Source organism: Gopherus evgoodei, chromosome 1, assembly GCF_007399415.2.
Source record: "Gopherus evgoodei ecotype Sinaloan lineage chromosome 1, rGopEvg1_v1.p, whole genome shotgun sequence".
In the NCBI taxonomy this organism is placed as follows: Eukaryota; Metazoa; Chordata; order Testudines; family Testudinidae; genus Gopherus; species Gopherus evgoodei.
Genome location: NC_044322.1, coordinates 238,840,186 through 238,862,957, shown reverse-complemented (window position 1 = coordinate 238,862,957; position 22,772 = coordinate 238,840,186). Strand labels below are relative to the sequence as shown.

Sequence of the window (22,772 nt, the reverse complement as noted above, 5' to 3'; positions counted from 1 at the left end):
CTTAGAAATGCAGTAGAATTAAATGAAGTAAATTCGAGTGCTCTTTAAATTTGATCTCTTTCTCGTTATCTTTAGGCACACAAACACACAGGGCTAGATTGTAGTTTGCACACAGCCTTGTGTAGGAGGTGTGATGGAATTGGAACTGCTCTGTAATAATTTATGAAGACCTTAAGTTGACCTGGCTATTAGGACATCTACCGTATGAAAATATTGGTTTAGTTTAATGGGGAAGTGGGGACTGTAAGGAAAACAACAACCCCCAAGTGTTTACCAAAGAGTGGCTTATCTTGAGTCATTAAGAGATGACGTCCAAACTCTTATGTTTGAAGATTCTACCTCCTGAATCTAGCCATTTGTCCACAGAGGAGTGTAATAGGAAAGTGACAGGTTCTTACAAGCTTTCATAACTATGACACAAGACACGTACCACTTGCTCTACCTATATTACCGACCTCTTTCCCCTCTTATATCATCCTGAGTGCTTCTTTCCTGGTCATCTCATTTCAGTTTCTTATTTTATTTAGTGCTCATGTTCTTTTCTTCCTGTGTGATATTTTGTTCTTCTGTCTCTACCTACCAACATTATCCCTTTTACATATCTCTCTTTACATATTGCATTAACTTCTCTCTGCCTTCCACTTTATTCCAGATCAATGTGCTTGGCTAATATAGTGATGAGCTGGAAATAAGACTAAACAGAACAGAAAAGAAAACTATTCGGAGCCATCCCCTGCCTACTTCCTCCCTTTATCTCATTTCAATAAAATTCTTTGAAAATCAATGTGAAAGGTGCCTGGCTGCTCTTTCTGGAGAGTGAGGTGTCTTATTGATTCATACATCAGGTATATCAAAAACACAAATTCCACCCTGCCCCACCCCTAGATCAGAGGATAGTTCACTCTCCATGTCTAATCAGTCTTGACTTCTCGATCAAGGCTGCCAAGAAGGGTGTAAAAGTGGTTACCACTATAGATGACAGGTTTGTGATACAGACACTTGTTTGCTAGTAACTGGACTACTATCAATTCATTTCACAGTGATCACCAAACAGCCATCAGGAATGACTTAGGCCCTGATCCTGCAACAGTTATAGACTTGAAGCTTGTGAGTAGTCCTAAAGATGTCAATGGAACTATGTATGTGAGTAAGTTTAGCAAATGAAAAAATGTTTGCAGAATTGAGGCTTTGAAGGTGAATGCCAAGATTTTCAAAAGCGACTAGGGAGTCTGAGAGCTTGAATTTTTGGGTGCTCAGTTTGAGATTCTTCAAAAGGCTCCTGATTTTCAGACGGTGCTGAGAACCTGCCTCATGAAAAGCTTTTAAGCTGCCTCAAGTTGGGCACCACAAATCATCAGCCACTTTTGAAAACCTTGATCAAAGTGCTCTATAGAGCAGGCCAGTTTCTCCATTCAGAGTGGCTGAAACAAGTAGCACACTTTATATGCAGACAGTTTTGGAGGGGCTATGTAATGGTTCTAAACGCAAAACTGATCACACCATTCGCCATTATACATTAGACCAGGTTAAGACAAAGGCTCAGTTTCCCCCATTCTACTCCAAAAATCAAGTTATTGGTACAGTGTGATATATAAGCAGAATTTTTCATGATTCTGTGGTGTTTCATAGGATGCACATCATTCTATTCTTACTGAAATGCTGTGGCAACAGAGGAAGGGTATGGTTCAGTATTAGCAGTAGGAATAGAACAGTAAGACTTTTATTAGCTGCATTAAGTATTTCATTATGAAAATAAATGTCAAGCAGGTATCTGACTGTCTCAGGATATATTATTATCAAGGGAAGCCAAAAGAAATGGAGAAAGGCAGAAAGTCACAAATTTGCAGTTGTGTCAGCTTTACCTGGCATTTGCTGCTAAACACATCATCTCTGTGCTTAGTCCTAATGTTCAGGCAGCTATTCATTATGCCTTTCAATTAATCTGAGGTCAGAATATTCTAGAAGACCTTTCCTTCAAATTGCATTACTAGCAAAGCCATTAGGGCTTCACCTCTTTCAGCTATGCCCTTTCCCTGTTCCCGAGGTCCCTTTTTAAATACCTTGGACCCACCACTGCTTGTAAGTCTGTGATTGACATTTAATAGCACTATGGTACTGCAACTAAAGTGGAAGAGGTGATCACCAGCTGTTTCTTTATTTCATTTGTGTTTACTCTCTCAAGCCATTTACTTTTATATGATTTCCCTTTGGAGAGTGCACCTTGAGAGTGCTGATGGCAGAAATCCTTTTTGCTCACTATATATAGTGAGTTTGTAGGACAGAGAAAGCTACATTCTTTGCCTAAATTTACATCTGAGTAAGTGTCTGACAGTCTGATCCAACCTGCTACTTCTATTCAAAGGTCAACGGAAAAAAAGACTCTTTTTGTACCTGCCAAGACCTGAATCCAGAATTCTGTGTCCCCCATACAATACTAACACCACATAACACAGAGCAGGGAGCAGCATTCCTTGCACGAATTTAGGTGTTACTGATATCATTAGCTGTTATAGCAGATTCACAGAAATAACTCTTTGAACCCAAGTAAGAAAGAGCCAAACCCTGTCAGCAGAAGTTGTGCCTGAGTAAGGATTTTAGGGTGGAGTCCCCAATGAGGAGATCATTTCAACTCATGTTTTAAAATGCACTGATGTGGTGACTTTGTAAGTGTGTTTCAAAGGCATTTAGCTGCCTGAATACCTTTAAAAATCTGGCCCTAAGTACCACTTAGGTCCCATTCAATACACCATGATGCACACTTTAGTGGTGCATAATTTTAATCGGGATCTGTGGATGGGGGTGTATTTTACTTGCTGTGAAATTATACTGGCATTGAGGGCCTTGGAAAACTAATTTAAAAGGTGGATGCTAGGGTAGTCGGGGAACAAGAACCTTAATTCAGCCTGAGCAGGTACTTCTGTTTGATGAACTTGGATGTTCATCTAATCAGGGAATAGAAACAATTTATCTAACCAATTGCATCCAAATCAATACAATTTATACAACCAATAGCAGCACTCAAGCAAACAAATATCTGAAGTGCCAAATTAACAATTACACACTAATTGAGATCACTGGAAAACAGCACTTACAACTATTTCTGCTGGACCTTTCCAAGAAAGGAGAGACTGTCTCAAAGTTTCAAATGATTTGATCCCAATTCGCAAGATGTCATTCTAGTATCTTTAGCCAGTTTAATCCAATATAGAGAAAAATATATTTAATAATTTTGACTAATTAAGAAACTTGAGGAAATCACAGCTGCTCATAGATGTTCTGTGGCCATGCTAAGAAGCCAAACTGGCCAGAGAAAATATTCACTGTGAATTATTCACTTAGTTCTAGTAAGGTCTGAATGAAACAGAGGACGGCCTTCAAGATTTGGACCATACCCTGGTATTAACTTGGTGTCAATTATTATTTTAGATTTATTTATTTTCAGAAAGGATTTCAGTTCAACTTTAAGCAAGACATGACCGTTTTTGCTTAATTTAATCTCAGAAGTACCTGTTTATTCTGTAACAAAAGAAACGCTGCCCTCACAGAAACAATTCAACCCTAAAAATTTAATTCATTTTCACATATTTGCAACCAAAATGATTATACTACAGCAAGAGGCTTCAAGGAAATCCTAATCCCCTCTTTGGGCCTTATCCATAGCCTAACTGTGTCAATGCAAAGACCCCATTTACTTCAACAGGCTCTGGATCATGACCTTACACTCTGGATTGAAATCTTTTAATCGGTTTGTATATTCCCCTAGTTTACTTATAGTTTTGTCACAGCGTCGGCAGGTTACAAAGTAGAGTTGGACGGCAAAGAGAACAGCTTACAAATACATCTCCTGCTGATGCTCCCACTGCAGCACATTCAAGTATTTAAACACATTAGTGCCACATTTCTCTGCGGCATCTGAATGCAAAAAGATGGGCGCCTGTTTCAAGGAAGCAGAGAGCACATTATATTGCTGGGTAACCATGACAATGAGACAGCAGGATCAAGAAATGTTTGCATAAACAGCATCCAGTCACACAACCCCTGCATAACACCCCTCTAGTTAAACAATATGCCAGAAGGTTAAGAAGGGTGCTTCCTGAGCACAGCATAATAAATAAAATGCCCCATCTTTAGTGTGAGACTTGTGGAGGTATTTTATGTCTTTTAAATAAGCATCCGTGAAATCACCTGCACTCTGCAAAGATCCATTTGTGAATAAGAATTAATAGTGTGGCATTTAGTCATTCAGCAAATACCTGGCAGCAGATCATCAGCTGGTGTAAACTTGTCATAGCTCCACTGAAGTCAATGACAATTTTTACTACCTGAGAATCTGTCCTCTGATGATTAGTCTGTCTACGAATTCAAGGTAGCAGGAAATCATTTACATGCTATAATAAATGTCATTACTATTACAAAGGAGCTATAGAATGTCATGCAGTTACTTGGCACTTTACAAAACATAGATGAGACATGGCCTCTGCTCCAAAAGCCTTACAATCTATTTCTATTAAGCTAGTTTAAAAAGCTTTTTTCCCTGCCATTTTAGTCCAACAGCTCTCAGTGCAGTAGTCTCTGGGTCATACTGTGTGTTTAAGGCATTGGTCTGTACAGGGGACAGTGAGGATTTGCACTAATCCAGCGGGAACTTCAGGGTGCACAATTCCTCTGTTAATTTCCTGGTGCACAGCTGGAACACACCAGTTGCCCATTCTATAGGATTCTACAGACTGCTTCATTGCTCATAGTATTCAACCAGTGCAGAGTGGGCCCGTGGCCCTTTCTCTTGTTCCAATTTATTTTTCCAGGGACACACAAGGGGGAAGTCTCTGTAATCCACCAAATGCAGTGACAGCAGTTGCTCCTGGCCCTTCTTCAATGTATGAGTTAGTCAGAAAGCCTCCACCCCACCTTTTCTCTCTCCATCTACTCTATACCTTCTCAAAGGCAATTGAGCCCTATATTTTCCACACTGAGAGGGTGGGTCTTAACAAATCAATCTATTTTGACTTTCTTCTCTCTGCTCCCCAACAGCTTCTATTAAATGTGTCTCATGTTTTGTCAGCAATGCATGTTATACCTAATGTGATTAAAATGCTAAACTGATTAATCTCTTTATATATGTCACTTGGGGCAGATCTGTGGAATGGGAATCCAGTGGGGAAAAGGCTCTCAGAAGCCAACACATTGTAGAGCCATGGACCAAGTGGTTATCAGTACCTACCATATTGGGGACCAACAGCCAAGGTGAAAAGAGGTGGCAGGTACTAGGGTACAAGAAGAGTAGGCCACTGCATCACTTGATTCCCACATCATCCTTTCTGCAGCCTTTGCTTTTGAATTTGGTGAGTTACCACACTACGCATTATGGGACGTGGTCTGGGATGTTCACAGCATAATGGCCAATGAGAGGCCAGCAAGCACGGCAGAACCAGCACCAGGCTGGGCCCTGGGAGACCAGATCAAAGTAAAAGGGGGTCTGTGCATCACCAAAGCCCAGGAGAAGCTGCTAACGTGGTGAAATGGCACTAGTGGGGATACTGCACTAAGCTGAGGAGGATACATGATGTTTCTGTCTTACTGAAAGTGGTATTCAGAGGTGAACAGCAAAAGGAACCTTGAAAGGAGGTTTCTGTAAGAGAGACCCAGATGAGAAGACACTTAGGGTGGGAGCTGATATTTTCCAGAGCAGAGGGAGAGTAAAATTTTGGTTAATCTGGGTCCTGACTACTCTCAGCATGGCCCTGGACTCACTCTCTATGCACCGCAGACATCAGCATTATTCTTATTCCACAATGGAACTGCACAATGAATATTTGTAAGGGCATAAGATTACATAATAATAGAAGTCATGGATGGAAAAGATTTTTCATACTATCCAGTCCATCCCCTGGATGCCAATGCAGATCTTTTCTTACAGTACATTGTGTAATGTTGCATCCAGTCTAACTGTGTATATCCCATGTACCAGGGCTTTCACCACTTCTCTTGAGAGTATTCCACATTATTATGTATTCCCACTTAGAAGTTATTCCTAATATTTCTTTATTTTAGTCTTTACTTTTGGATTAACTCTACTGAATCACCTGAAATAATTTGTCACTTTTCTTAGCGTCCATATCCAGCCACATGATTCTGAAGGCCCACAACCCCTTCTGAGCTGTTGCTTAGTCAAGCTATACCCATTTTGGCCTTGTAATCTTTTTTTTAAATAAATCAGTCTTTCCAGATCCAGATAATTTTTCTTGCTCTTCTCTGATCTTATTGTAGAACAAAAATCTATCAACCTGCAGTTTACCATCTTAAAAATAACAACAAAACATTATCTAATTTTTTAACACTAAAAAAACCCATGTTCATAAATCCAAAACAAAAAAAACCCACATAAGAGAAGGCAGAGTAGTGATGCAGGAATCCACTCACATCCCTATTTAGTCATGAAATATATGTTAAAAAGGAATGAGCTATTAGACTGGGAAACCTGCTCATAATGCATTCTTGTTTGTAATCTAAAAGGTTCACTATAGCAGAAAACCTAGTTTGTTTCTCCCCTATTTTGTTTTAGAAATGTGATAAAAATCAGATTGCACACTGCACTGACAAGAGAACAGAACAGAAAGGATGTGATTTTCAGAGGTACACAGGACTCACAATTCCAGCTGATGCCAGTGGGAGCTGCGGATGTGCAGTGCCTCGGAAAAATCAGTTCATCTCATTACTTGTATCTTACTTCTATTTAGAGCTGCATTTGAATCCACTTCCTAACCTTTCGTGAAGGGACAGGAACAGGGCTCAGAATTCAATCCCCAATCCAGATCTGAATTCTGCTATTTGGGACCATTTCTGCTTTTATGATACAGTTGTGAAATATGAGGAGATATTTTGCATTTGTGAATAGAGTACAGGACAGTTAGTGAAGTTTAAAGTGGTTTGTTTGCTGACTTTTGTGAATATCATGCATGCGCACACACACAAACACATGCTCCCTAAAAATACTTATCTTTTTCTTTTATATGTATTCTTGTGTCTTTTTTCTATTAAACATTTAATTGACATATATAATATTTTAAAAAAACAACAACGAGACAACATTTTGGTACAAGGACATGGTTTTTTCATTATGTGAACATACAGTGCCTGCACAATGAGGTCTTGATCTTTGATTGGGGCTTCTAGGCAATACAAAACATTTATAGAATTCATCATTTTTAAGGTGGGAAGGGACCATTAAATCACCCAGTCTGACCTCAGCAATTAACAATAATAAACAAGGAGAACTGCATTGGCTTTAAATAAGTTACCAGTATTCTAAAGTTTCAAATAACTTGTGCTTTAACAAGAAATCTGTTAAAGAACTGACTAGCGATGAACCAAATTTGGCTACTTCCTAACTAGTGATGAGTAAACCTCAAAGGGTCCACAGTTTGGGTGATTACCCAAAAGTTCAGATGCTTCTCTGAAGCCTACTCAAACTTATCCAAACTTCTTTAATCTCAGCAACTATATTCTATCAACTGTATAAATACCATAAGATAGAGATACAAAAGCAGGCTGGAAATCTTATGAGAACATGCAGTCTTGTGCGATTTCTGGCACTACTGCTTCTGCTTATGGCTGGAAATAGCACATGAAAATGCTCACTCCTGGGACTTCAGCCCCTCATGCTCCAAACCCAGATGCACACACTCTCTCTCTCTCATACATTTTCCAAACATTTCAGAACCTTAAAGACTAATTTACATTTAGAGCTGGCTGGAAAACATGAATTTTGTTTCATGAAAAATTTTGGAATATCAAAATTTGTTTTTGTTCTTCACTGGTACAAAAATGACACCTTTCAAAAAGTCTCACAACAAAACAAAAACAAACCCATGCGAGAAACTGCTAGACTAGCCAATGGTCTAGCAGTTAGGCCACTCACATGGGATGTGGGAGAACCCAAGTTCAAGTCCCTGCTCTGAATCAGGCAGAGCTCCAAGCTACTAGGCTCTAAGTCAGGCTCTCTCCTTTCCCTCTTGTTGGAGCTGTTCCATTTTGTACATATAGGTAAACATTCATTGGGCCAGAGAGAAGGAAATTGATTCTACAGCTGGGTGGTTAGGATGTGGGAGATCTAGGTGAGTGCCCCATTTAGTGCTCTGTTGGCTATTCTGGGGTGGGCCTCTTGCTTTCATCTGAACCAGAAATTCCATTCTGGACTGCTGAAACTGGTACGTTTCTGTGAAGCTTTGGTTTTGATGAATTGGCATATTCTGACAAAAAAAGTTTTGTTGATGAATTCCCAGCCAGGTCTAATCACAGCTAATGCTAGGAATAGGAGAAGGTTGGAAGGAGGCCCTGTAGTTGCTTGCTTATCCCTAGCTGAAGCAATGGAGCACTGAGAAACCTTTCAAGATGGCCAGTTTGCTACTTACTCCCCTACTTTGCTCTCTCAACAGATACTGTTGTATTTTTTCCTTAAATATTTGGAAATACCCTCTCAAAACAACGTTTCTATGAAAAACCTCATTTGTGGATGCTATGATGTTTGTTGTACCTGGAGACACTGTCCCACTAGGGACGGGATGTGATAGTTGTATGGTCCCTGCAGATGCTTTTAAAGGGTCTTACCATACATATGTACTTACTGCAGATTCATGGCATATTGAACTGCATGTTTAAGAAATACTTGGCCCAATCAACTCTCTTTGGAAAGAGCAATGAACTCAAGAAGAATCAAACAAAAAGAGGAAAGGAGAAAACTTGTGTGTATGTCTTTGAAAGACTTACTTTATTTGAGGGATGCATCATTCTTGTGACTTAGCCACTATAAACCCCAATAGAAAGAATACTCAACCCCTGAAAATGCCAGGGGAAAAAAAAATCAAATCAAAATATCCCATCGCTGCAGAAACTCAACAACTGAACATTTTAGTTCACCTTTTTAAGGTTCTCTCTACTAGCAAGAGGATCCTAGAAGGCAGCAGTGTCATTACCTCTGAAGGAGGCAGTTAGGACAGAGGAAATGTTCTCTTTCACATGCTGAAGCTATAAATCCTCAAATGCAGTTCTGATATACTTGTGTTTAGGGTTGCCTGTGGTTAACTACAAAAGCAGCCCAACTGGCTCATTTTAAAGAAGCTGATCCTGTGTCCACTTAAGTTAATGACAAAGTTCCCATTAACTCCACTGATACAGGATCAAGTCCTAAATGTCTGCAGTATACTACATTAGACAAACATTCAACCTGGTTAAATCAAAGGTAAAACATTTACTTTACTGTTTTAAAATGAAGAGCATTTTTCTAAAGCTCCCAGAATGGTTAAAAATGACTTGAAGGATCTTTTTAACCATAAAAGTGAATTCCCAGTAGCTGTTTATTTAAAAAATAAAATAAAAAATCTGCAACACCATAAATAACACAGATTGTCTTTCTTACATGTTCTCCCCATAAAAATACTGTGAAACAGTTCAGATCTCCTACCTTAGGCTTGAGAATCAATTGGATATTTCATTTTGTTTATCATGCAAATTATAGAGTTGATTATTATATAAATATTATTTCATTTCAGCCCAGTGGGACAACTCAAATTGGAAGCCAGCTAAATTTAGAATTCATTTTATTTTACATGATGTAGTTTCAAGTAATAAACATTATGATCAAGTGTAGGTGTATGTTACAGTATTAAAATGTTTCCTTTTTCAGAACTCCGTGGAATCACTGTTACTGAACCTCTATGGCTTGAGCTATGCTGCCTGCAAAAATGAACATTTATTTTTATGTGGTTTGAACTGAAATGACTGATTTTTGATGTGTGCTCACCCTTAACTATTAACATTGTGTGCAATGGCAGTTTAAATGTTTTATTTTCCAATAAACATGCAAATGGACTGTTATTTCAGTAAATACTAACAGGATCATGCCCAAGCAGTGGGAGTTTTCAAGTTGGAGCAAGGGGAAACCACACGTTTTATGTTTATTTTTGTGGGTTTTACTATTTTAAGTAACATCAAGGTCTGGATTGGAGATTTTCTGACATTCCTAATTGCTTCTAAGAAAAAAATAATCTAAACAGCTACTTGGTGAGGTAGGTCAATTTATGCTAAATCACTGAGTGACAACAAAATACTCTTTGTGACACTATTACAGGCAGTGTCTTACTATATATTCATCACCAAGTGTCCGGCAGTTGAATTAAAAAGAAATATGTATTGAAGTGGAAAAATTGTTTAGGTAGGCCCTGATCTTGCAAAAACATATGCAGCTCTATTCATGTGAGTAGTCCCATTGAGTGGGATTAAGCACATTTGTGTTTGCAGTATCAGGGATTAAAGCTGTAAATCCCTGTCTCCATAACTAAAAACAAAAGCTGATAGAAATATCAGATGTTACTCCCTCTCCCCCACATGTTTTAATTACACTCATTAGGGCCCAAATCTCAAGACCTTGCTATGATTCTTTGAAATTAAACTCCCATTGGAGCAGTGAAGGCCTACAGTATTTGGCCGTGTATAAATGTATTGATATAATGTAATTTTGTCTTGTAATTGGCTAATTGTTTTTGGCAGGAAATGAGTAGTGAGACAGTCTGTTAATTTGCTTCTTACTGTGGTGCAATACTCTGAAGCTATCGTTTGGCCTTCGTTATTGATTCTAAATCCCTCTCCCTTATTTCTCCTTTGGAAGGGATAATGTATTGATTGCTTGTGTGAGTAAATAGTTTGACCAAGGTTTTCAAGTAATTACCAATTGTGGGAGCCTCAATTGGTGGACACATTAAAGGGACCTGATTTTCAGAAAGTACCCACCCTCTGAAAATCAGGCTTTTCTAGGGTTTCTCAAGTTGCATCTGCAAAATCACCAGTCAGCTTTGAAAATCTTGGCCTCGGTGTTTATTTTCTTAAAAAAAACCAACCCCTCAGATAAACATAAAAATCATTAGAATGCATAATGCAAAATTACTCCAGAGAAAGGCAAAAACTAATAAATTCAAATGCAATTACTATACCATTAATAGCCTTAATTCTGTGCATTGATTATATATCTGAATATTTACATCCAGTGCTGATACCGCTGAAAGCAAATGATGCATTGCAAAGCAAACAGGAGCTGACCTTTGCATGTTTTCCCATCAGGCTGCAGGGTAAATCCAACTGGGCAACTGCAACGTACCCCTGTCGCTGTATCCTTGCAAGTACGATCACAGCCTCCATTATTGACAGCACAGGTTTCTGCGGAATGAAAAAGAGAGCGAGAGAGAGTGTAACAAAACATTCTGGGGGCCATCCACTGTTCTGGGCAATATTAAAAAGTTATAAAAGCAATCTAAGTTGAAACAAGCTAACTCAGGCAAAGCTCTTAAGATCATCCATGGCCCATGTACTTGCTGAATTGGATAGCATTTTCATAAGAAATTATTTCTATCCAAAAAATTAAGTCTATATTGATTATATTTGGTGAGTCCTTTTGAAATATCTTAGACAATAGGATGAATTATTTAAATATGAAAAGGTCAGCTTCAGAAACAGAAGAATGCAATTGCCTTTTAAAAAAGAACCAGGGACTGAGTCTGTTTCATATCAGCTGGTCTCTAGCCATGGCTTTTCAAGGTTCATTAAAAAGAGGTCTCATGGTCTAATGAACTTTAAAAAGCAATAGAAAGCAAGGCATAGTGCTGGACTTGGAATTGAGAATTTAAAATCCTTAGTTAAGAAAGAGTTAATGGAAAATGAACTACATACATCACTTTGACAAGAATCTACATGCCCAATCTGTTCTTACTGAACTACAAGCAAAAGGCATCTGGGTTTTGTCCACTTAAAGCTTTTTGCAAATTGAAAGGAGTTTGGAGTGGGTGGGAGGGCATAATTGAGGTCACTGAACCCATTCCAAGCTGTGTCATTGAAATTTCCCAGTGCTTGTAGTATGTAGAATGGTGGCTGGGCAAACACAGGCAAAAGAAAGCTACAATACTTTTTAGCTTTTACAATAGCTGGCAATGGCTGTTAGGTACTGCTCCATAACAAAAATCTTCAACTTCATCACACACACACAAAAATGCCTGCAGCTATTATATATATAATGGCAGCTGGCATTTTTTAGTTTTATTTTTTGGTTATGAAGCTGAAGGATTTTTTTTGTGGAGTGGTACCTATGTGTGTGTGTGTATACACACAAACCACAAGTATTATTGAAATAGATAAAGGGCAAGAGAAATTATTGTCTTTCCTTTGATTCACAGAATAGAATGGATGTAAGGATGCTAATTTTATTTGTTGGTCTGAATGATATATTTATTTGATAGGTATTTATGGCAGACAGAAGTAACCAACCAACAACCATATGTAGCTGGCTACTCTGTCTGCAGTTACTTTGAGACTGCAAGGGAAATATTTCACAGTCTTTTATACAATTTATTTTTCAGTTTCTCCAGTTCAGATGAAACTTAAAAGAATAAGGTTGTCATTGTGTATTTCGGCCCTCTTCGTCTTGGCCTTCCCCTGGGGAAGGCTTTGTCAAAGCTTACTCAGATTTATTGACTGACTTCTATTGCCACCTATTTGGAGTTGTGTTACAACTGTACTTTGCAGACAGGGCCTGGCAACAGAAAAGTGGACATGCTCATGCTGAATTTCCTTAGTATATTATGTTGCTCAAAATAATTTACACAAAATATAAAGCACTTTATCTTTCAATTGACAAGCATTCAAAGCTGTTCTTCTGATGGAACCAGCTGCTGCTTCCCCTGGGAAGATCCTTCACTGGCTCTCTGGAAGGCCATCACTGCTTTAGATCAGAAAAATTTCATTTAAGTCTTTTTCATAGGCACAAATCTATATATCAGTTTTGGAATGTGCTACTGGCATTTATGTGCATTATGAAACCAGGGACTGGAAGACAGGGAGGTATGCATTAATAGCATAGCATAAAATTACTATATATAAATATGTGTGTGTAATGTGCCAACATTAATACTTCAATGTGTGGAAACATCTGTAATTGCTAGCAAGACCACATTTGATGAACAGACCAATATATCTTAACAGAAAACTTCCAACAGATGAATCTGTAATCTCTTATTCACAAGTGCAATTTTCATTCTCTAGTAGTCAATAATTCAAAGGAACTTCTTGCACAAGCAAAGATTACTCATGAGAATAAGGACTTGTAGGATCAGGACTTGCCTTGTTTAAGCCATGTACTTTCCAATTATCATTTTCCTGTTTAGCTGGGGAAATTCTTTTATAGGTTTAAATGTTGGTATTTTTATATATATTTCAGAGGGCCGAAATATCAAGTAACTTTAATTCTCAGGATGAGGGGAAAAAATCAGGTCATTTAAAAAAATTTTTCATCTAAGACCATTTCTTGGGAGCCCCAGCAGTTTAAAAAGTAGAATGACTTGTCAGGGCAAACAGTCAAGGTTAAAAAGCATGAAAAGGTGTTAAAGACATACATTTGGCATGGCACTGCAGTGAGTTGTAAATCTTATGTTAACAGATTAACTATGGCATATGGAGAGCCCTTTATTGCAGTTCATCAACAACAGATGAGCATTACTTAAGCAGCAATATTTCTGCTTTCTGGATGACATCCAGTGAAAATGAATAGACACAACAAACTTATTTCTCCCCTCTGGCATGGATGACTGGATCTATAGGGTAAGGGGCAGTCACTGAACAAGAGTTATTTTGATGTATAAATAGAAGGGATCATGCAAGCTTTCCTTACATTCACAGAGATTTACTAAAAGGAAGCAAAAAGAACAATGCCCTTCAACATCTCTTACAGCAGAGGTGACTGTGCCTTTAATAAATGGCAAATTTTAATAGGATGAAGACTCAGGGTAAAAACAGAGAGACTGACAATACCTATAGTAACTGGGGTAATGGGAGCTGTAATGATGAGATTCCTTAAAAAAGTTGGCAGGAGAAAAAAAATTAGTTAAGGAGAATGTGAAAAGCAGGGTGGTGGAGTGGTGCATTTAATGCTATGTGGAATAGAAATGTGTAGGAATGCATATAACATTTAAACCTGACAGCACCAGCAACATACCTGTTCTGTTCCAAACATCTTCACACTTTAGATCTGAAATCCAACTTCAGATTGGGATCGAAATAAGAGGGAGAACCAAAACCCTTGATTCAAAGCCACCAAATTTCTTAAGGTGTGCGCGGCGGGGGTGGGGTGGGGGGTGAAGGTGGGTGGGATGTGGAGGTGTGAGACAGAGAGGGTTAGGCTAGGGATTCCAAAATCTGGATCTGAATTTTACACCTTGAATCCTTCTGGAGTTTTGTATATTGGATGGCACTGATCATACCAGCCTTTAGTGTTTGTGCATGACAACCTCAGCACAGCCATTACCCTCAACGTTTGCTAGGGTTTCAAACTTGATTTGCTCATGTTATGCTCATGTCTCTTCTGTTCTACTATGCGGATGAGAGTGGGAGCCTCACACCCATTTTAGAGTGAATGCAAAGGAAACACCAAAAGCAAACAGTGTTCGGGTAGTCTGCCTCTGGAGAAAATATAATGCAAACAGTTAGGACATTTCTCTTTGGGTGAAGCTAATATTTATTTGGTGAATGTGTAAGATTTTTCAGTGAATTTAAAGCTATGCTTGCAGTCCTATATAAATCCTTTATTGAGTTCCCCAGGTAAAACCCAGATAGAACTAGAAATCCAGGGAGAATAGCATACAGGGTAGTATGAGGGTGTTTATGTATATAAAGAGCAATGGGGCAAATTGTGTGTTTCTTACTCAGGATAATCTCCCACTGCTTAAGGAAAGGATCTCAGATATTGGCTTACTGGGATCCTTAGATAGAGGTACTTTAAAAATACAAATCATTATACATATTATATGTCTAGTCCCTATTAAAACATTGTTAGTGGAATAGCACCTCACCTCCAGTTATGTTAAGGAATATACATGGGTCCTGCATATCAAGATGTTGTCCTAAAAAGAACAAAGTCGATGAATGATATTGAAAGTTCCGCAGTAGTCCATTAGCAGTCATCAAGATATGATTTGAGGTGTCCCATGTGTATCAGATCAATTCTTTCAATTTAATGAATGCCTTTTCAATGCCTGAAAGATGCCTACCCTTCTAGGATTGAAAGAGAGGTCCCTTCTCTTGAGCTAAAGGCGAATCTCCAGGATGTGGCAATAGAGTTGTTGTGAAACTTTTAAAAGCAAAACCGACACCAAACGAGGCTCAGTTGAGCGTTGACCCTTGCATGTAACCCAACCCTGTATTCAAATTCAATTATTGAAAGTGGCTCCTTATTTTATGAGCCCATTCAAGATCTGAATGTCTCAAAATTTTGTGTGTTCAAAACCTGGATCCAATTTTTGTGGCCTGATATCATCTCTAGAATCAAGGTAATTGGAACTGATTTTATGTTTTTTGTTGACAATCAGGCAAAACTTGGAATTTTTGGCTACTTTGGCAGTTTGGATCCATTTGAACTGAAACTAAGCAAAAAAATTAGGAACTGTGAACCCATATAAATCTAAATTGTGTAAGAAGGTACAGATGTACTCTATAGAGACCAAAGCTTCCAAGTTTAATTTTATTTTCTATTACTTCCTTCTTATGAGTAGGGGAAAAGCTCCATCAAATATGTCGGTAGGTAACATGTTTAAGTTTAAACAGCACACTTTAAGTCCACAGGGCATCCTAGTCAACTTTCTATTCAAAGACTGTCAAGATAAAACTCAGATTTACAGTAGGAAGCACTAATTTGCCAAAGACTGGAGCATGGGAACGAAGACCTAGTTTCTTTCCCAGCTTTGCAATTGACTGGCTATGTGGCTGTGGGAAAATTACTTGAAGTAGAGCTTATATGGAAACTTTCCATGCCTCAGTTTCCCCTACATAAAATGGAAACCTTACTTCCCGTCATTGTTAAAGAGAGGTGAACTCAAGCCAATACAAAATGTTTTTATGTAATTATAAAAAATTAATGTAAACTGCTTATGTGTCCCCCACCTCAATCCAACAGCCAAGCCACTTGGAATACTGTACAGTTTACTAAATATAAATTAAAAGACAATTTAAACAATATTTTAAAATGATCATATTCATTTTAAACAGATAAGTTAACAAAGATCCAGTTCAAACAGGGGAAAAAGGAATGAAGTAGAAACGTAACAAAGGGATCATTGATGAGCTGTCTGAAAAATCCCAAACAAAATAAGTAATTATGAAAAAAAAATAAATTAGATGTATGGGGAGAAAAATAGAGGCAGATTTCGAAGAGGAGTGAGCTCCACCATACACACACGAGGTATGATCTCATACCTCCTGCTAGAGGGCTGTAGCAGAGGGTAGATAACTGTCAGGAAGAGCCTCATGGAGAAGGTGTTGAATATAGCCTGGACTTCTACTGTTCAGGTTAAAAAAAAATTAGTGTGAGTTTACAGTCAATCTGCCATTGTATAGGCAGCCAGTGTAAATAATGCTGGGTAGATGAAATATACTCACACTCTGCAGACTTGTAAAGTGGTGTGAACACGACAAGATACAGAGAAGTTTTGTGGGAAGTTGTGTAAGGAGTGAATCATTGCAATTGCATCTGATGTCCAAGAGGGCATATTCTGCTGTTGTGAAGTCATCAGGGTCTATTATTTATGTAAGAATTTCACAAACTGAAAATCTCCACTTTGTTAACAGGACCAGCCCCTAGCTCTCTACCAGTGCATGAATTCTCTTCAAGAGCAGGGAGTCAAAGCCAGAGTGAGTCTTCTCACACCAGCAACTTCTACACAGCAGCAAGACTTTTCCCTCCAGGATTTAGGACAAGAGAGCTCCGATACACCCACCCAATGCTATTATCCAAGCATAATGCTATTATCCAAGCATTCCTTTAGAACAGAGGCTGAATATGCAGAGTCCACTGAGCAGGACCAGCTGAGTATCATTTACATACTGATCTGATGATATGGAACATGGTGTTTAGAAATTGTCTCACAAAGAAGTCTCATATAAGATGAGCAACATGAAAGGAAAGAACAGATCTTTGAGGAATGCTGAATGTCACCTAACTTATTGCTGACACACAATTGTCTGTCACCTCTGATTATCTTCAAAGTATGACTGGAAAGACTGGCAGGCAGTTCTAGATACATCAGCAATGTTCCATAATGGCTAGTGCAACAATCCAGGGCTCATATTAAAAAAAAAAAGCCAGTTTAAACTAAAACCAGATGAGATCATGATCTTTATGAAGACAGTCTCAAATGAAAATGGGCTGGGGCCTACTCAGGATATCATGTCCAAATAGTCTTGGAATTGAACAGCTGTTGCCTTCTTAGTCACCTTTCCTCAAAAAGGGAATATTAGTGATTAGAGGACCACCCAATATGAAGAGGTGATATCCTGAAGAATGGAAAAACTTTGCCTAGTTAAGGATGGTCAGCATCCACTCTGACAAAGAGAGGCACTGCTAATAACTAATTATACCCCAGCCATACACCTGGGTTTAAGCACCCATGCTAAGGAAAGATCAGAACCACAGGGGATGGGTCTCACAGAACCTAAAAAAATCATGACATCCTCATCAGAAACCAAGTCAATTGACAGCCAGGGGAGCCAATCCATTGGGAATTTGTGGCTCTACAATCAAAAGACCTTTACATTTCCAAGCCCCAGTATAATATACAGTATTATGAGACAGAGTACCTTCCCTTTAAAAGCCTACTTTTGAAAACAGAAAGCACAAGGAGTGGCATTTTCAAAGGTGCTAAGGAAGTTAGGAGCCCAGCTTTCCTTGTAAGTTAATGAGAGTTGGATGCCTAGCTCCCTTAGGCACTTTCAAAAATCCCATAAAGAGAGGATGAGTAACTTCTCCAAAATCATAGAGCAAGTGAGTGATTGAGCTAGGAATAGACCCCAGAAGACCCTTTCCAACCACTAGGACTCACTTATTGTCCATCTAAACACCAAACAGGTTAGAAGGTTTACATCTATAGACCACAAGACTTAACACATTGGGCCAAGTTCATCCCTCTTATAGCTGAAATTAGTTCATTTTGAGTCACCATGGTACATGGTGTATTCTAATTTGTAGTGATTTTTCGTATTTTTAGAGATGAGTCAGGACTGAGATCCCACAGGCAAACCAGGACAACTTGCTTTACCTGTGAGCTACCTAAACAAGTTAATCACTGATGTAAATGCACTGATGTCAGTGGAATTGCATTAAGGATGAATTTGGACCCTTGACTTTATAGGAACCATATTGCAATATTCTGTGAAGAACAACCTATAGGTGGCTATGTTCAAGACATAGTCATCACAGATGCAATCAATTTGTGCTGTCACTTTTCAGGGTATAATCACATATTAAAAATGAATTGTGATACTGCAACGAAGAGCAGCTAAAAGAAGCTGGAAAAAAGAAGGGAATAGTTAAGGACTATGTCCAGTTGGGAATGGGACTGATGTAAAACAGATTTGTTTTCATTAGTTCATTGCATCAGCTAAAAAGAAGATGAAGTAAATTAAAGGCTTTGAAAATACAGCAGAATTATCCGAAGAAAATCCCTCTCTAGCCATTGACCTTTCCAACTTGTGTTATGGAAAGAACTTTCAAGCTGGACACCAACCATTCCATTCACATGTCTTTTTAAAAAAAATAAATCCCAATTTGCTTCCAAATAAACAGCCCTTAATACACTCAAAGTGCTTCCTATGTAGATAAAATCATATGGTAGTGGTTGGTTGTTGTAATACACAGATATCATTGGTGATTTTGCATCACTGAGAGAGGGGTTTTCTAGAGTGTGTGTATCCCTCAAAGTCTTTCTGAGTCTGTGAGGAAGTTTTAAAGAGCAGCACTCTCTCTCTCTCTCTCTCTCTCTGTGAAACTCTAATGGTCGAGGATTATCATTTTCCATTATGCTGATGAAAGGATGAGTTCCCAAAGCTCTTATTACAACTTTGTATGTGGTTTCTTACAGTGAAAGGAGGGATCTTTGCAGCAATGTGTGTACATTATGGGAGTAGTTCTGAGTATGACTACAATTTTGCAAAGTGATACTTGAGGAGTATACTTGAGTGCTGTGTGATTGATTAGCTTTCTAAAGCCCTGGAACTGCTTTTGTTGTCCAAAGATATCACCTGAAACAAACAAGATATAACTCATAAGACTGAGATCCTCATAATGCAAAAGATACAGCAAATGTCATGACAGCTATAATTGCTGTCTGTTTTTTAGGGAAATAGCCTAATATTTTGCTTGAAGGGGAGAAAAATCAACCTTTATGGAAAAGCATGAATACCTACAGGGTTTGGGTAGAAAATAAATGGGTTATCATAGAAATTATTCTTAAAAACTAACATAATTTAATAGAGAATGTCATTTCTACAGAATTCTTGAACCAATGTTTGGAATTCTTTAGCAGAGCAGTATTTCACTGTTAAATTTCGCACTGTAATTGGAAATGTAAATATATGTGTACGCATTCTACACACATATACACACATTCTACAGTTTTTAGAGTAGTTCCTATACAACTTCATTGAGAATCTGATTCTGCTCCCATTGAGATCGGTAGCAAATCAATACATTAGGTGTAGACTCAGGCTCTTGATTTCTGTAGAACACAGAAGGTTTCATCCTTATGACATGAGTCCAACAGAGGTTTTTGTAGGAACATCTGAGCTGGGGAGCATGGGAGGACGCCTCCCTAGTCATTTCCTGTAGAGAAGACCTGACACTGCAGGGAAAAGGGGCAGATCATCACTTCAATGAAACCACCTGCTCCGGGGGTGAGACGAGGGGAATGTGTAGCTCAACAGGATCTGCTGCCATAAGTAAGAAGAACCCTTACTAAAAGGGTATAAACTGTTTTGAGGTTGGGGCAGGTTGTTCTTTCAATCAGAATTGGTTCAGCCATCCCTAATTATAATATATGCCAAAGACTGAAGGTCAATTCATTTAAAGCCCATGTAACTTTTCTTTCCAAAAGACAATTTGTCACACATTTTTTTTCTTTTTAGACTGTATGAAAGTCCCAAAAGTAATAGGCTCCTGTGGGGCTTGTTGCTGTCCAAGGACACTGATCAGGGTTGTGCCTCATTCTGAGGCAGAAAAGGAATGGAAGAGGAGAACTTAAGGGGACGGGGAGTCCCTTAGAAGAAGATCTTTTCCTTAAATACTCCAAACCGATTTTGAGTGGTCAAACTGTATAGGGGTGTGTGTATGTGTGTGTGAGTGTGTGTGTGTGTGCGCGCGCGCACACACAAGTATGTACATACAGGGCACCATACTGAATTTTGAACCAGAGGAGAGACCAGTGTGGCTGAGAGGGAGAGGCAATAGTGGATCTAAACCAGTTTTCCTCACCTAGATCCTAAGGCTGGCCAAGGGCCACAATGACCTTAGTTCAAGTTAGAGCAGCCTAAAAAGCAGCCTCTAACTTGAGCCAGCTTGTAATGGCCCAAAGGCCATGACCCCAATAGGATCTATTGGTGCTGGAACTATTTTTATAGTGGGGGTGTTGAAGGCAGAAACGATGTATTTAGGTAGTTACTACTTCAAGCCAGGGGGTGTGGCGGCCCTCCTAGTTTCAGCATCTATGACAGGATTACCAGAATGCAGTACACTCTGGCCTTGCACTCAACACATATCCTACACCCGGAGGGTCAAAAGGAGCTAACAGAGAGAGTTTTATGCCAGCCCAAGGATTCCTTCATGGAGAAGAAATTCTCAGATGCTCATTTAGAACCACTTTAAGGTCCCTTAATAAGCACTGTGTCATCAGTTGCCATTGCATGGGCCAGTATCTGGCTAATAACTTCCTGAGCCCAATCCTGTCTCACACTATAATCTGTACAAGATTTGTACAATACAGCTGGTGGAGTACAATACTTTCTGGTCAGAGTGATAGTCTTAAATTCAGTTGTCTATCAGAGCAAAGGTTCACATGTACAACCTGCATACCAGTCCTAGTCATAGAGAAACAAGCATTTACTCTTAATCCAACTGTCTATACGTTAGCTTGTATAAAACACAGACCAACATTAGTGTGCTTGTGAGACAAATTATTCCCAAACGAGTGAAGATTAAAGCCACATCTGAAAGGAAACTAAATGCATGTGCAATTTATACAGAGTACTAAAAGGCATTTTAAAGTTTGCAGAGAGCATTTGTTGTCATAATGCTGCCTCCTCCTTTCTTGCCATTTTTCTTTACTTTCTGCCTTGATTCTTAGTAAATTTATGTCAGACAGAGTTGACTTAAGAGAAGTCAGTAGGCAGGCCTGCATTTGTAGGCAGAGAAAAGAATATGTGAGTAGGTAACATTAGAAATTAGGAATTTGTTTTTAGGTCTTAAAGTGGAACATCAAGGGGTTGGAGGTTTTTGCGTGTATGTTCAGACAGACAGAGACACACACATTTTGTGAGGATATGAAAAATAATGGACAGAGTTTTTTTGACACAATATACACCAAATCCTCTCAAATTGGCTGATTTTAAGAATCCACAATTAATCTGTGATAACCAAGGATTATCAGAGTAAAATTGTGTGGTACAAATATAACTGTTGAGAAGAACTACAAGATGACAACTAGAAACGGAATTTATATGATGTAGAAGGCTAATACTTGGAATCAAATCATAGTTAAGGTTACAAGTGAGAAGAAGCCTGGTGGTTTTATCTTAATCCTTATTTATATTCTCATAAAGTTCAGCCAATGGACAGTCTCTTCACAGGAAAGAATGATAGTTGTGATGAACTGAGTTATAGAGGGAGAGGCTGGCAGAGTACCTACCTGTAGTGGTCCCTACAGCTATTTGTCCCTCATTTTCAAGAGTACTAAAATTAATTCTCAAAATTACAGACAGAAAGAGCAAAAAGGCTGTCTCAAGCCTTCTTATCAAGGGGCAGAATACTAATTAAGACTGACATGTAATGTGAAGTCAAAGTGGCTACAACTTTTAGTGACTACAAATAAAAGTGGTGCACTTGTGAAGGGTGCTGGAAGAGACATAGTAAATCCAAGAGCGCACCTTAAAATGTCCATGCCAGTGGGCTTGTCAGATCTGAGGTTGACTAGCCAGTTACCTGATTGATAGGTTGCAGAGATGTTCAGAACCTGTGATCCATGGCTTGGGCAGAACCTGTGACAGAGATACTTCCATCCTACATCCAACTATGTGGGCATCACTGATGGAAAGCCGCCAGGTTATGCAGGCACCCCATATTCCTCCAGCATCTCTGCTGAACACAGCGGGAAGGCTCCTTTGCTAAACATATGCTGTACTCTGGACACACCACTAGCAGTCTGCTGCTCCAGATGGGGCCACATGTGGATTTGGGCACAGAAATGCTGGTAATGTCTGCCACTGTGCCACTTATTTGCAGTGGGCGGTATTTATATTTTGTTAAGAATAGGAGAGTTCCATCTTACCTATTATTAATACCTCAGAATTGTTCTGCTCATAACATATCCACCTACCAATCCAAAAACTGCTGGATATTGGCCATGTCCAATAGAAATTATAAGCAAATGTACATTGACCATGACCCTTTATGAGGCAGGGAGATGCTCATAATTCTAGAAGAAAGTTTTCCTGTTTGGAATGAACCCTGATGAGATGGAAGAAAATAAGGGGAAGGGGGAAACTCAAAGGAGGGACCCCAGGATTTGCAAATAGTTATTTTATGAGATTAAATTATGAAGATATATGAATTTTCTAGTAAGACAAAACTATACTATTTTCATACAAGTCACCTTGTATCAATCCTGTAACTCCAGGGAAGTAGCAATCAGAAGAAGAAT

The 22,772-nt window shown here is 38.8% G+C and overlaps 1 protein-coding gene across 13 annotated transcripts in view; it reads right to left on the bottom strand.

Moving 5' to 3' along the window:
* The window catches only part of SCUBE1 (signal peptide, CUB domain and EGF like domain containing 1), a 310,551-nt gene that overhangs the window by 111,145 nt on the left and 176,634 nt on the right, over positions 1 to 22,772 (bottom strand). For 8 of the 13 annotated variants that reach the window (XM_030540091.1, XM_030540095.1, XM_030540098.1 and 5 more), the window contains one exon: positions 11,092 to 11,208. In XM_030540091.1, the coding sequence (XP_030395951.1) occupies positions 11,092 to 11,208 (117 nt within the window). Of the gene's footprint in view, positions 1 to 11,091; positions 11,209 to 14,885; positions 14,937 to 22,772 lie in introns of all 13 variants that reach the window. The other 5 variants (XM_030540072.1, XM_030540079.1, XM_030540087.1 and 2 more) reach the window with 1 other exon arrangement.